We start from the raw sequence: 15,464 nt of genomic DNA, 5'->3' as shown, positions 1-15,464 counted from the left end.
ATACGAGGTTTCCACTGGACACACACGGGTCTGACGAACCCATTCTGACCTGAGATCAGTTTCTAAAAATGTCAGTCGCTCTTCGATAAAATAAAAAAAAGTGGCGCGATATGAGCTTGTAGATCTGCTATTTTTCAATAGCTAAAGCATAACATGATGCTAACACCAAAATGGGTGCCCGTTCAGAATGGGTTAACAGTCTTTGTATTGAGTTTGTTCTTAAAATGTACTGTAAATTCTACAAACTGTTAATAAATATTTCAATCAATCAAAAAACCACTAGTGTCCACATAATAGCATGTAGATCCCCCCCACCCCCCCTTCTCACGACCTTCCGCAATAGCTAATTAGGTCTGGCAGGTCTATCCCCGGCAGCACAGCCCCTGGTCCAAGGCTCCAAGCCCCCTACAGTAGTGTTTAGCTCCGTTTAGAGTGGCTGGTGCATGGCTGACAAACAGCAGAGACAGACAGCCAGTGGGCCATCTGTTCATGTGGGCTTAATTAGGCCTGAGATCTGCAGAGCTCTACGTGGGCTCAGTGGCAGCCACACAGCACAGCCAGGGACAGATCTACCTGAGCACAATGAAGATGAATGGAGACATGGCATACGTGGTACAATAATGAAGGTGTGCACGCACGCACGCACGCACGCACACACACACACACACACACACACACACACACACACACACACACACACACACACACACACACTTCATCATGGGGATTTTAAACATGTGCACTACTATTTTTAATATTATCCCAATTTGCCCAGTTACTCTCAAGCTGTCCCATTAGTACACCACCAGCTGTCCACGTTAAAACATGCTAGTTTTAGAATTTGCTACACATTTGCTGGCTCAGGCTGATTGACAAAGAAGTACTTGGTCCGAGACCAAGAGAGGAACTGGGGTACAAATTAATTGAGTGTTTCCTCTGGGGAAACCAATCTGGAAGAACACATTTTTGGGTGTGGATTAAACCCTCCTCTTCACTGCAGCACTGCCAACAACAACAACCATAACACACACAGGCAGCAACACTTGTTGTAGTGTTGCTCCATCTTTGGTGGTGTAGCTGAGCCACAGTTATAAACACCTGCTGTTGGATATAATTAAATAAATGTACGTCAAGAGGGGGAAATCAGAAACTGTCCTCATTCGTTAAGTCGACCCAGTTAGCTGCTGGTTTTACAGCCCAGGGTCAGACAGACTTCAATGGCAGAGTTGTTTCAGCAGAACATAACTCCGACAGTCAGAAAAGACTATAGGCCTATCACTGATCTGATGCTCTACTACTGTAGAGTCAGAGGAACAATGTACCCATTCACTGTTAGGAGATGCAGAGTATCAACACGCAGCAGCAGCAGGTTTAGCCTGTTTAACTTTGGACCATTTCATTTGGACCCGCACTTACAAAGTGATCCAGCTGCATTCCTAGCATGATAACCGATAAGGCACAGCAAAACTACTTTGTTTACTAAAATAAACAAGTTACTGCGTACTTAGCTATAATAGCCAAGACGTCGGGCAGACCTAGCAGAGCACATTACTCACCGCTCAAAGGGAGCTGACTGGCTTTGGAGAAGTAGCAGGCATTCTTCTTCCTGTGTTTTCCGATGTTTCTTTTGTGTTTTTTTTATTTTTATTTTCACCAGCAGAAGAATGGTAGCATAATACCGCTACCTCTCTCTCTCTCTCTCTCTCTCTCTCTCCCCCTCTCTCGACTCTCACATGACCGACCGTGTGGTTTAGCCTCTTTCTTCTTTGAGTTGGTAGAGAGGGACCGTCGGGACAGCTCAAACAATTGCGGTAAACTGCGCCTGGAGTTTGAGTCATCTCCTTGGCAACTCTGTGGCTCCACAGCGCCACAGCATACGATAGTGGTCAGCTGGAGTATTTATTTATAATAATAAATAAATAAATAAACTGATTTTTTTTCCGTACACTCTTGATTGATGTGACCTGTCCTGACTCCTGACCCCACTGAAATACCGTTCGTCACAACACATCGCCTTGTGAGCTTGTAGATCGTCTATTTTCAAATAATCTAGACAGGGGAAGGTTTGAATTTTTTTATTTTGATGCTTTATTAAACACATTTTGCTGGGGAGCCCCTGGCCTGGAACCCCTGTCCCATATGGCTTCATTGAGGGGGGACCCCGTTTGAGAAGCACTGGTCTCAGTGGTCTGTTCCAACAAAAATAAGTAATATCAATATACATTGATTGATTGAATATTGTATGAACAATTTGCAAAAAGTACAGAGACACATTATACAATAATATGCTTAAAGGATAACACAAAAAGCCCTGAGGGCTTGTTTCCATTGTGGTCCTATAAGTGTTCAACTCATCAACACATAATAGGCCCAAAGACATACAATCTATACAAGAAAGCATATCCTACTCTTCTTTTCCTTTTTTTTTGCATCATCGTCTGGATGGCACCTAAATACTTTTATAGCCGTTTTGAAGGAGGGTATAGGAGTCACACATTTTGATGGCTGTTAGGGCATTCCATATTTTAGTCCAATTAGCCTATATAGCCTATGGACAAGTCAGCATAGAAAACAAATAAATGCATGTCGGTGCTGCACACACACACACACACACACACACACACACACACACACACACACACACACACACACACACACACACATTGCGTTTCATTCGAAGGAGTTTATATTTTTTGCCTTTTTAGAACATCCTGATCCCATTTTATTCACTGTAGCCTAACTGAATAGATGCTTGTCACCATGACTATGGCTATTTCATCATCTCCAATTTAATGGGATATATTCTGTCATTTCACCTGGCAGAGCAGAACGGAAGCTGCTTAAATCTCAGGCAGCATCTTCACCAAAGCTTCCAGAAGCCTTTTTCCTCCTGTATTTTCTCTGAGCGTAATCCTCTCTGAAACCTTCTGCGCTTAACCTCTATTCCTCATTAAGGCCCTGTCCTGTGCACGCATGTTGGATCCTTATAGGAAAGAGCACTGTTTAAAAATAAAATATATAAATGGTGCATGTATATAGGCCTTTATCCAAATGCTTTACAACGTGCATTAGTATATTAACACATTCATTCATACACAGATGGCAGGGGAAACCATGCAAGGCACTAAGCTGCACATCGGGAGCAATTAGGGGTTCAGTGTCTTGCTCAAGGACACTTTGGCACCAACTGTGGGGGAGCCTGGGATGGAGCTGGGAACCTTACATTTCCCAAGCGGCCTTGTATGTATGTATGTATGTATGTACGTACGTACAGTGAAATGTTGGTGTGGCTGTCTCTGCCAGACTGTGTCAACAATGTCCTACATATAATACAAAGTATAATGCAAGTGAGGTAATGGAAGTTATAAGCAATAAATAGTGTAATGTAAATTGAAATAACCTCATAGGTGTGCAAATGTAGCATATAGTGTATGTATGCATGTATGGATGCATCCGATTGTTAACCACATGACATGAACCGCAAGACAAATTTCAGTGTGAGCTGAGGCATGTCAGAATAATCTACAGAAATATAGCTCTATACAACAAGTTCACAGCCAGGCGTTGCAACACATTACTTATACCAAATAGCTTGGTTAAACCAAGCTCATACCCATTTCAACCATTATGACTGATGCACCAAAGAACAAAATCACTGCTTTTCTTTTTGATATATTTTATTAAAAAAGGAAAACCAACAAGAACTTTTTTTTTCTTTTTTACATAATGATCAAGGATTTTTTATTATCTTAGTGTCTTTCATCAGTTTCATATCATTACAGAAAATGTTATAGTACAGCGTTGTTCAATGTCTCCTCATTGCTTAATAATTTCCTTAGGAGTGCTGGTCACATATATCTGTACAATATGGTTCATATTTTTTTTCTGTACATTTTTGTGAAGTTGGTTAAAAAGGCTGTCAGCACTTAAAGAAGCTGTTTCTTTTTTTTCTATTCATTTTCAGTAGTTGATCAAATAAAATATTATTTTCCCAGGTTTGGCTCTTGCCCCTGGGTGTTGAGTGGGGGGGGGGGGGGGGGGGGGGTTGGGGTCGGGGGCGAAAGTTTTACACCCGGTCACCGTGAATATAAAGCCCAACATATACTTCGCCGTACGATGGCATCGCTCGCCATAAAAACAGCCGATCTGCAAGCTCACATCTGCACCGTTTTCGGCGAGCGCCGCCATAGCACGACAGGAGTATGAATCGAGCATTTAGGAAGCTTCAGGGTCTGGGCAGACTGGAGCGTGCCCGCCCACAGGGTCTCGGGCGGACTGGGGCATGCCCACCCTCAGGGTCTATAGGGCAGATTGGAGCCGCTCCAGCCCACCGAGCCCCCTGTGTGGGTGACATGCACGCTCACTGCGTGGCCGTGCATGACCCCGCCGGGTCTCGGCGGACCGGGGCGTGCATGCCCACATCTTCTCCTAGCACCACCTCTCCCCTGCCCAGGCATTTTGGCACTGCGCACATAAACAAGACTCACAAGATAAACAACAAGCAAAGCTCGGTGTGAAAGCCATTATGATGCATACTAATGAGAGAAAAACTGAAGTGTCACCTTGACAGGGTGCTCAAAAAGAGGAGTAAGTGGCTTAGAGGTGCCCCCCCCACGCCCACCCGCCTTCCTCTTTAGCCAAGCAGCGTGGGAATCCCGAGTCCTCCTCAAAGTTTTCTTCATTAAAATAAATAAATAAATAAATAAAAATAAATATTATTTTTTCCACTAAAGATGAGAAAATTATAAATTCTTTTTTTTGTTGTCCTGGCAGGCACCTACAGCTGTCTATTAAAATGCTACTGCTATAGATAAGGTCTAGCATTGAACACACAAAGCAATTGCAATGAAAGGAATGAAGTTGCCTTAATATAATAATGATAATAAGAATAATAATGATAATAATAATAAGAATAATCATAATAATATATTACAGAATAAATCTCTTTTTATAATTAGATTTTTTTTTCATTAAAAGTTATATTTTTCTTTGTTTGAAATACTATACTCTTTTTTTAAATTAGTTTTTTCCCCCCATATGTATCTAGGTTGTGATCAAGATGTTGACTAATACCTCAACGTTTATCCAAATCAATAAAAACTAGCTGTGCCGTTGCATATTACAGAATAGTCAATGATATGTGGACATGCACCGTGTGAACCCATTCCAACCCTCTCCTATGTGAAGCCAACTCTCCGATCCCTCGACGATGACATCATAGCCGTCCGATTACCATGACGTCCACCACCTCGCCCTTGTGCAGCTCCACGTATTGCTCTGTTTTTGGAGGTAGCATCAGGAGCCCGTTAGCACTGCGCATGCTCATCAGCCTACTGCTCACCTGGTTCCCTGCATAGGGACGGGGATAGGATAGATAGGTGGTGAAGATGGAAGCATGAATTAACTCGCTAAGACCTGGGGACCAGATTGTACAAAATGTCTTCTAAGCAGTTTTCTGAAAAGCTTATGTTGCTACAGTATATATCAGTGGTGCTCAAACGTTTTCCTGTTAAGGACAACCCATGTATTTGGCCGCCGACCCCCATCTCCAAAATATACCCCCAGAAGCAAAGATTGGAGTAAAAAGAAAATCGCTTTAGGTTGTTTCCCTTCATTTTTGTTTTTTCTTGTCTTGTCTTTTTTTAATTTCATTTCAATTTTCTGTCTACAGTATTTTGCTTTGTCTTTATGAAAGTCTTGCTTATTGTTGTTGCTTATAATATATTGATCACTTTCACCTTTCAATCTCTTTGTACAAGCTCGTAGAACTATGAGCTTGTATATCCATGCGGAAAGGACAAAAATGGATCCTGTTAGTGTTTTGCCAATGCCATGCCAATCAGAGAAATGTACACCACACATAGGACACACATCCTCAGTGTTAATGTAACTCAGTTTACGAAAATGTAACCAATTGGACCAGTAATTGTCCAATTGGTTACGGTTGCACACTCTCAGGGTTAGAAGCTCAACAGATTTCGGGTAATTTCATAGTGCTCCTCAAAGTGTAAATAGGACCCCCGTGCTGGTTACCAAATCAATAATATATATAACAAAAAATCAAATTAAAAGTGATTTTATTAATAGCTTACAAGCTTCCGCTGAAAAAAAAAATAGTCCATTAGATGCTATGATTAACACTGTATTCAAACATAGCAATGAAAACACTATATAGCCAGAGGCAGAGCAACAGTCTGTTGTTCAGAAATAACAGACCACAGAATGCCTTAACCTTTCAATCTGAATCGAGCATTCAATGCTGTTTGATAGACTTTGGTGACACAAGGGTAATGTAGCAATCCTCTCTCCTTATACAGATGTTGGTTATTTGTCCATTTGTTTGTTATTTATTTGTTTTGCCTGACCACAAATAAAAATGTTTAGCATATTGTTTAGACAGATGCTAAGATTACCTGGTATAATAGTTTATTTGAATCACAATTATTCTCTTTGCACTCTACATATGTGACTATTTATTTTATACTGTTAAATGCCTAAAATTGTTAATGAAAGTGCATTGATCCTGCGTGAGTACCTGTGCTCTGTGCCCACGGCAGAGGCTCCTGGTGATGCCATGTCAGAATGCAGCGGTGGTATTCAGGGCGAGGGTCTAGCTTCACATCACAAGACAACTGCAAAGAAATCATAACGGATGGGTTTCATGAGTCCTTATGACGTGTAGAAATTTCACCATGTGTACATCTGCGCCTTGCGGCAATAGCTATTGAACTTGATTGAAATTATCTCCTTTTACACTGGACTTGGGAAGTATTGACTTTTCTTACATTGCATATGGCTACCTGGAAAGTCATGCCGTTTTTTGCTACAGTACTAGGAATACTAGATGAGTGGCTTTAATATATTTAGATAATGTCAAGAAGTCAACGAAAGAAAAAGTGTGTTAAATTGATTAATGCTTTCCTCTCAATTGTGAGAAACATTATGCCAATAGAATTTGACCTGGGTCTTATTACCACCAGATCTGAGAGATATTACTGCATCTGGCAATGCCTACTTTCAAAGCCATCAATCTCACCACTAAGTGGCAGTAATGGCTCAATATTAGTCCTCTACCTCCTCCAATAAAAAATTCTAATGAAGAAGTATCACAGTATCATGGATAGCGCCATGGAGGTTGGACCAGATGTCATGACTGACATTTCCTGTGAAAAACGGGAATGTAACAATATAATATAATTAACTGGAGATGTGGTTGAAGGAATGAAGGTTAAACTATACATGTGTTAAGAGGATATGACTAAGAGGATATGACAATCATGACATCTTCTCTTGTCAAGCTCCTTGTACTGTATATAACCTGAGATGGAGAGGAGCAGCTTGTACATTTGTTTTAGAGTTTAAATACCATAGGCTCATGCATGTACAAATATGCACTTTGATGTCAAAACAGATGTCCAATAATTTCATATTCCCTCTTGCATCACTCCTTTATCTCATCTCTAGTTTTCTCAGAATTTGCTACTTGTCAGAAAAGAAAGGGTCTGTTGTTCTTGGAGAGAAAGTCAAGGTGTCATATAGCGCACGCCGCACAATGATCACACATTTCTCTCAGAATAAAATCTACCCCTTTTTGAATTACTTGCCAAGCTTCAGAGGCAGAACAGGTCATAGCGGGTCACCTAAAAAAAGCAAATGTCAGCAGAGAAGATAAAAGAGAAGAGGAGCCCACACACTACAAACCCCATATGTACACCTTTGTCAACCGTTGTCAAATAAAGGTGTGCATACAGGAATGCTGGCTCTACTCTCTTCTCCAACCTTAAATCAGGATCATCGTTTTCCAAACATACATCACATTTTGACTTTGTGTTTTGTATGGCACGTGGTGATCATTTCTGCGGGCCTACCCTCGCTTTGATAATGGTGGGCCTTGGGTCCAGAATCCCCTGCATTTTCCTCAGAGCAGGGATGACAAAGAGGTTACAGGTGACAACAGCGGACACGGGATTACCTGGCACAAACGGACACGTAGAGATGGAGAGATAGACAGAGAGAGAGAGAGAGAAATGGAGAGTGAGGAGAGAACAATGGGTGAATAACCTCTCTTCGGAAGCAGACGGATATATTTGCTCTTTCTCTCAACTTCACACACTACCTGGGAGGGCAAAGATAAGTTTGCGAGCACCATCCATGTCCAAGGTGGCAAATGTTGTTGGTAGACTGAAAAAGAAAAAGAGAAGAAATTCATTTTTTATTTGTTTCTGCACTATGAAAATATGCTGAAATAATGTGTCACGGCAAGATCAAAGAGAGTCTTGTAACTCTTTCTAAACAGCTAAAGTAGCTGTTTTACAAGCTCAAAAGAAAAAATGTGTCGCTTTGCGTGTTGAGCGTGCAGATCTGCTACTTGTTATGCTTTTGTGTGATGTTGTATGATCGAGTAGGGCATTCATTTATGAAAAAACATAACATGTTACAATATGGAGATACTAGGTTTCTGCTCAACAGCAACGATATATACAATAATCATAATTAGCATGCAAATATAATATAGGGACTGTTGTTGATTATATTCATACCTTGCTGTCTAATAAGCAGAATAATATGAGGCTGTCATAATTAGAAAATAAGCTTCTGAGCGACCCAATAGTCGAGAGTGGTTAAGCAGCATATGATACCACATAGGCAGACAATTTGCTGAGTGTCACCCCTTTATTCTCTCTCTGCATTTCCTTTATCTCTCCAGTCTCCACTGCTGCTTCCAATAAAGGTAAAAATAAATACCCCCAAAAAATATAAAAAGAAAGAGAAAATATACCCCTGTCAGGGGCAATTTTCCAATAATGCCTCACTGTAAAGAATCCCTTTGTACCCAAAGCACTTCTTAAGATACATATTACATGTTATGTTTTTATTTATTTATTCCATGAACTCTTATTTATTGATGTGGTGTTCTTTGTTATGAACTTATTGTGAATTGTCGTAGTTAATTTTCTTACCCTGGTTTCATGAAAACCCGGCCAAAGTGTATTTGAGCGTGAAGATCAATATCCAGCACCTGTTTCAGATAGTCCTGGAAGAATAAAAAACAATCACATATGAGCGGTCTTGACCCCAGAAGCCATAGAAAAAGACGATTGACAATATTTGGACTAATATCATGGTCAGGCACTGTAGCCGTGCAACCCAAGGTTTTACAGCTCAACAGATACGACAACAACAGACAGAAAGAAAGATAATGAACTTAATGTACTACTAACAGCAGGCTTAAAATGAATCCGCAGTTAAGTAGAGTTCTATTATGGCTATGAATGAATACAACAAGACCACTCACATCATTCTACACCTCAGTAACATACTGTGAAACATACACCACTGTTAAATCACCTCCAATCCCTCCTATAGACTGACACCACGGCGCGTATTCAGGGCGTAAAGCTGTGACTCCGCCCACCCCCGGGGGAAGTTGTGATTTGCTCTCGTTCACTGCAATGCAATTTGCGGCGTTTCCAAAACAATATTGTGCAGAGTAGCGATTATCAAACCTATTTGCAATGCCATACGTTTAAAGATCTGTTGCCCAGTCTTCTATTATGTCTATGTATATTTGTATGTGCCTTTTATTTCATATGGTGCAAGATACCGGGGTTGTGGCTCTTTCAGAGCGGGAACTCTGGGGGGAGGGGAGGGAAAAAAGGGGGGGAAAAAATGTTCGAAAAATGTTGTATAATATTTTCGTGTGAACATTAATAAAAAAACTTTGATCAAAAAAAAAAAAGATCTGTTGCCCGTGGACAAGGCACGCTACCTCCGCAAGTTAGATATTATCGGCATAGATGTTTGTCCGTATGTGATTAAGGATTGGACCAAGTTGCATTGACAGCCATAGAAAATTCTTACCCCGGGCTAAAACCGGATGTGACATTTCACATTTGTGGGCGTTCCTGTCTAGCGTGGTGTCAGTCTATAGTTAGCCTAAAGCCAGACGCAAATCAGCCGCTGGCACATTTTTCTTTGCCTGCCGGCGGATATGAGTTTGGCTTATTAGCCAGGCTATCCTATAGCCCACATGCATATTCCTTTACATACTCCTCATACTCACCACTGACCATATTTAATTGTTTTATATCTTGAGCTATTTGAATTCTGTACTCCTGTTTACCGTATACTCTATGTATATTTTCTATTTGTATTTATGCTATAAGAATTGTAATGACAGTATGATTGTATAAGTTGCCAAACTTTTAATAAAATCATGTGAAAAAAGGAAAGAAAAGGGAAACGTACTACATCAGTCAAATAAAGGCAGCCTTTCCTTTGTGTTTTAAGTGTTGGGGCACTACAAAATACAAGTGCACACTGCAGACACTATACATGAGTAATCACTGCTGAAGTTCCTCACTTCTACCAGAGTGTGTCAGCAAAGCACAGGGCTGTCTGTGGGTGTGTGTCTGTCATTACAGTCATCATACTATCATCATCCTTCATCATACTATAATCATCATCATCATCATCATCATCATACTATAATTCTAACAATGTCTGTCTGTCTGTGTGTCAGAAACACCGCCGTAGCTCCTTACTGCTTGCACCAATCACTCCCGACCAATCACACCTTTCGATTTGACACATTAATGATTATTAATGAATTTATTAGTCAATTACAAACGCACCCGGGCGCAGTACCCCCCACGGCCACAAGGGGGGGGGGGCAAATATCTCACAACGGGTAAGGGCTAGTAATTACAATTCAGTAAAATGAATCTGACTTCATTTTGTAGTGCTACGTTACGTCCGGGTCCAAGTGGCACCAGTGGCTCCCGTCCGCTTCTCATTGTAAATAGAATATCTAAATGCGTGAATCTTTTTACAATGATGTTATTTTTCAGAAAGGATTGAGGGTTAAAATGGGTCTTAATGCTTCCAACTCGAGTATAATTATTAATGTTTTGTACAAGTGTCCATGACAAAGAAAATATATAATGTGGAGACAATAAAGACTATTATTATCATTATTATTGAAGGTGGTAACAGTCCATTTGCTCAGTACAATATTTCGGGGGCATATTTAGAATGTGTGCAGGCTTGAGTATGTTGAATCTAGTTTGCAATTAATGAGGATTTAGTTGACACAATGAAATAAAATGGCGATAGTATTCCGTGTGGGGCAGACGGCCTGTCACAGCCAGATTTGGGAGAGCAGCAGCTTTGTTGTTGCGAGGAAAGCGGTAAAATGAGACTTTCGTGGTTGTTTTCGTCTCAGATTTAGTCCGACGGAGAGTCACAGTATAACTCTATGGGGACACAAAAGCGACATAAAAGTAGGATCCAGAAGTATCTCTGGAGGGGGCGTTCACGTCATGGATAAAATACTGAATACCTTCTCTCCCATGGACACTCCTCCTGAGGTGATGATGACATCAGCACGGCTGATCCCTTCATTCAGAGCGTTGAGGAGGTCATCAGGGCTGTAGGATGGACACGCACGCACGCACGCACGCACACACGCACACGCACGGAACATAAGAGGGCACGTTTGGGAATGGAGGGAACAGGATAGACTGTGTACACACTAGGAACAGGAGCTGCACTATAGTAGGAATGCATACTTGTCTCCCACAATGCCCAGGTTGATGGTGGGGTAGCCGTGCTCCTGGATGGTGGCGAGCAAGGTGGAGCGATTGCTGTCCCGGATCTTCCCAGGGTGGAGGTCATCCTCTGGGTTTAGCAGCTAGCACAAAGGACAAAAGAGAAAATAGATATGTATCCACTCCGCATACTCTATCACTTTGGACGCTAGTTCAGGGGCTATACAAAATCTGGGTTAATTATAATAATCATGAGTGTATTGTTTTTGACTGGCTTCCAGTGTATTGTTTTTGACTGGCTTCCAGGGGCCTGTTTCACGAAACTTGGATTAGAGATTAAGCCGGGTTTTAACACATATCCTGGCTTAATATATCCTGGATCAGCAATTAACCGGTTTCATGAAAGCTGGTTAATCTTGCCAGATTAATTTAACCAGTTAACCTGTGAAACCTGTGAAAGTGATGCTACATTAGTTACCATGGAAACTAATGCTTTGGATTTAGCCTGCTCCGGACCAGGCTAACAGCCAGGTTTAACCTAATCCTGATGTCTTTACTGTTCATTAAGCAGTCAAACTGATCACAAACCAATGATGTTTTCCAGATTTGTTCAATTATTATGGGTTTATGTTGCCTTATTTGTATCGGTCTGCATTAAAGGACTAATTTAAGCACTATATAAAATCAAATAACCAAAATATATAGGCTGCACAACATCATGACAGCTTGTGAGCTTGTAGATCAGCTGCTTTTGGTGAATGTTCCCCATTAATAGGTTTGCTGTCGTGCAAGTGCATGGTTAAGAATAATTATTATATTATATTATATTATTTTATTTATTTTTTGTAAAAGTGAAAACCACTAAATATTACCATTACTCATTGTTTTACAACATATTACCATTGTAACGTTTCACCCACTACTAGTCCTACATACTTACACCTAGAAACCCCATTCAAACCTATTTAGGTTCATCCTACGGTGGACATGTGTGCCTAAAAAGGAATCTTTGAAATGTTTCATAGTTTTAGAAATGTAGTGCTTTAAAATTTATAGGCAGATAGTGGCACTTCAAAAAATCACTTTCACCTAGAAACTCCATTCACACTTTGTAAAATTCAGCTTACTGTGGAGACACATGCTGGAACTTTTTACTTTGAAATGTTGTGTAGTTTCTGAGTTATTTAACTTAAACGCCCAATGCATTCTCAATGGCAATAGCACAAACTTTGGCATGCTACATGAACCCATGACCCTCACCAGTCTGGCCCCTGTCTGGACAACAACCCCCTTCCCCAAAGGTTGCTCCCTCAGAGGAGGGAGTTATGGCCAAATATCACAATGCGACACTATCATTATGCTTACAATATTCAGAATTCTGTTTTAAGTTAATAGTAGTAGTAAAATGTAAACTATATTTTAGGGGTAGTTAATCATTCAGTATATCCACTATTGAGAGTATGTTCTCTCTTTAATTACAGCAGCAGTATTTATTTTAGAAGCTTAAGTCCTTGTATCAGTAAGTCTTGAATAGATTAGTAAAGATAATGATATATACAGAAGGGGGCTGTAATGCAACTATTAAGGATGCAAACTGCCTTAATACCCCATGAAGAAGAAGGATCAGTAAATCTGTGATCCACATAATGGGTCTAGAGACAAAAAGCCAGACTGTCTATTAAGCTAGGCTTGCTGATCCCGGCTATCCAAATCCGCCAATTCTGAGCCTCGCTTGGCTTTAGTGGAACGGAATAAACCAGGCTGTAAAGACCAGGATTGAAAAAGCCTGGTTTTGCTAAAGCTAAAAATTAGATGATATCAATGAACATTAATTCTGGCCATCTAAACCTGCAAATTATGTTGAATAAAAAAGGCTCCAAATATAGCAATGATACATCCATTATTTGAAAACACCTTGGCTTGAAAAGCAGGAATGTAAAACGTTAAATCTCATGGGATATGATCGTCATTGTTATTAAACTAAATAAAAATAAAGGTGTTTGGAATGCATAATTATTCAGTATTGCTACGGTGGTCTCTCACCTCGTTGCCTGTGGACATGACAGCCACCACAGGGAACTTCTGAACCTCCACCTCTGTGACTCCTACTGTGGCGAGGAGACCGATCTCAGACGGACCCATGTGCGTTCCTTTGGCCAGCACGCACTCCCCACGCTTAATGTCATGACCGATAGGCCTGGGGCGGGGCGAGAGAGATGGACGGTTACAGCCTGATATATTTATTTTATAGCTTACAAGTCTAGTTCAATTGTTCTTTTGCATCTTTGTAAAGGAAGACGATAAACATCTTTAAGTTTGAAACTTGAACCAACCATTCTATTCTTCAAACAATGCAAGCGTCTTATCATTTCAGTCTGCCCATGAAAGTGGCACAAATGGAGTAAAATGTTTTTTTACAAGAGGATAAGTGGTCACTACAATTTAATTATTATTTAGTATTACAGTCCAAACAAAGCTGGACCTTCTCAGGTTATGGATTGTTTCTCAGTCAATATCTAACATGCATGAGAAGAAGCAAAAGCTTTGACAGAAATATTCATACGTGAATATTATTTGTTTTCATAACCACATTATTTGCAGTTTGTATTTTGCTTTGTCTTTGACACTGATTCTGAAGTCTAGTAGAATCCAGGACACCAACACACTAACCCAGTGGTTCCTAAACAATGTTTCAAGGTACACTGGCGTGCTGTGATAATCCAGGCCTTTGGATTTTGTGACGACGACGACACATTATTATTGCAATATACTGTATACACTTACACAAAAAGTTATGAATTATCTTTTAATTTACAATATCAGTGCATTTCCCCATAAAAGGCAAATATATGTATCCATTTTCAAACTGGCATCCCTATTTTGGGTATGTCATTATAGGAAAGACTTTCTATATGTTTTATTTTTAATAGTTTCCCCCACATTTTCAAAAATAGCATAAAAACCCCAAACCCCAAAGTATGAGGCTTAGTGTAGGGCTTAAGTGGTTAAAGTTATGAAGTAAATAAAAATAATCATTTACACATGGTATTTTGCACGAATAAGAATATCATTGGGTGGAAACCTCATACATGTACGTATGTCCAAAACTGTTACTGTACCTTTCAAGACTCAAATTCAATAATAGCAAATGCAGCAGATCAGTATCATCAAGAGGTTGCTGCCCGACAGCAACAATATTTTTGCACAGATATACAGAATATACAGTAAGTGTGCATTGAGATTTTGGCTTGACCTTTGGTGTGCCTCACTAGGTATACAACAAGTTGTAAAAGCAGCTGCACTGACCTGATGTCCTGTCCTGGGCGTGCTTGGACTAGGATCCGTACCTCCAGCTCCTCTGTGCCCTGAGAACCACAAACATTATGTCACATCCATCATTCAATGCAGAAATGTTCGCTGTGATCACAGAGATGAACTAGGATTGCAGCTATTTTCACAAATAATTGCATGGAAAAGGTTGACAATATTTTATTAAAATCAATCATGGATAGTTTTATATATAGTTTAACACTAGTTTAGAGTTTCATGCAAGTCTGACGTATGATGAATTATTAAATAGGGTTAGCGGCAATTACTCAAAATCTAGTTTCTTTTTTTACGTTGATATTTGTGATAATATAAAGAATAAAACAAATGATCAAAAACACACTTCACAGTATTCAATTAATCAAAAATGTAATTGAGAGAATAATCACTAAGAAAACAATCAATATAGTTACAGTGAACACGGAGGTGTTCGCTGTTTCCTGCTGTTTACACTCAGAACCTTTGAACACAGATTGTAAGCTCCATTGAGTGTTTGTATGAACTTCGAGATGTTAGGAGAGAGAGACCTCAACCTCGGAATTTCTACCTGAGTGAGCCGGCTTAAACTGATTGATTGTGTGAGCGTCT

The 15,464-nt window shown here is 40.2% G+C and overlaps 3 protein-coding genes across 4 annotated transcripts in view; 1 reads left to right on the top strand and 2 right to left on the bottom strand.

Moving 5' to 3' along the window:
• Nucleotides 1-1,780, bottom strand: part of LOC310876549 (protein PALS1-like) — a 27,936-nt gene extending 26,156 nt beyond the window's left edge. Inside the window, exon 1 of the mRNA XM_083790114.1 lies at nucleotides 1,557-1,780. The gene's annotated coding sequence lies outside the window, so the exon portion shown is untranslated. The remainder of the gene's footprint in view (nucleotides 1-1,556) is intronic.
• vgll2a (vestigial-like family member 2a) overlaps nucleotides 1-15,464 on the top strand; it is a 436,332-nt gene that overhangs the window by 185,343 nt on the left and 235,525 nt on the right. The gene's annotated exons all lie outside the window — the stretch shown is intronic.
• The window catches only part of gphnb (gephyrin b), a gene marked incomplete at its 5' end in the record, with an annotated part of 127,483 nt that continues 117,173 nt past the window's right edge, over nucleotides 5,155-15,464 (bottom strand). For both annotated transcript variants that reach the window (XM_083789817.1, XM_083789818.1), the window contains 9 exons: nucleotides 5,155-5,349; nucleotides 6,536-6,632; nucleotides 7,869-7,972; nucleotides 8,117-8,181; nucleotides 8,961-9,034; nucleotides 11,342-11,429; nucleotides 11,571-11,692; nucleotides 13,593-13,746; nucleotides 14,856-14,914. In XM_083789817.1, the coding sequence (XP_083645943.1) occupies nucleotides 5,216-5,349; nucleotides 6,536-6,632; nucleotides 7,869-7,972; nucleotides 8,117-8,181; nucleotides 8,961-9,034; nucleotides 11,342-11,429; nucleotides 11,571-11,692; nucleotides 13,593-13,746; nucleotides 14,856-14,914 (897 nt within the window). In that variant the 3' untranslated portion in view covers nucleotides 5,155-5,215. The remainder of the gene's footprint in view (nucleotides 5,350-6,535; nucleotides 6,633-7,868; nucleotides 7,973-8,116; nucleotides 8,182-8,960; nucleotides 9,035-11,341; nucleotides 11,430-11,570; nucleotides 11,693-13,592; nucleotides 13,747-14,855; nucleotides 14,915-15,464) is intronic.

Source organism: Protomyctophum parallelum (assembly GCF_964188405.1).
Source record: "Protomyctophum parallelum genome assembly, chromosome: 19".
Lineage (NCBI taxonomy): Eukaryota > Metazoa > Chordata > Actinopteri > Myctophiformes > Myctophidae > Protomyctophum > Protomyctophum parallelum.
This window is presented reverse-complemented; position numbering and strand designations above follow the sequence as displayed.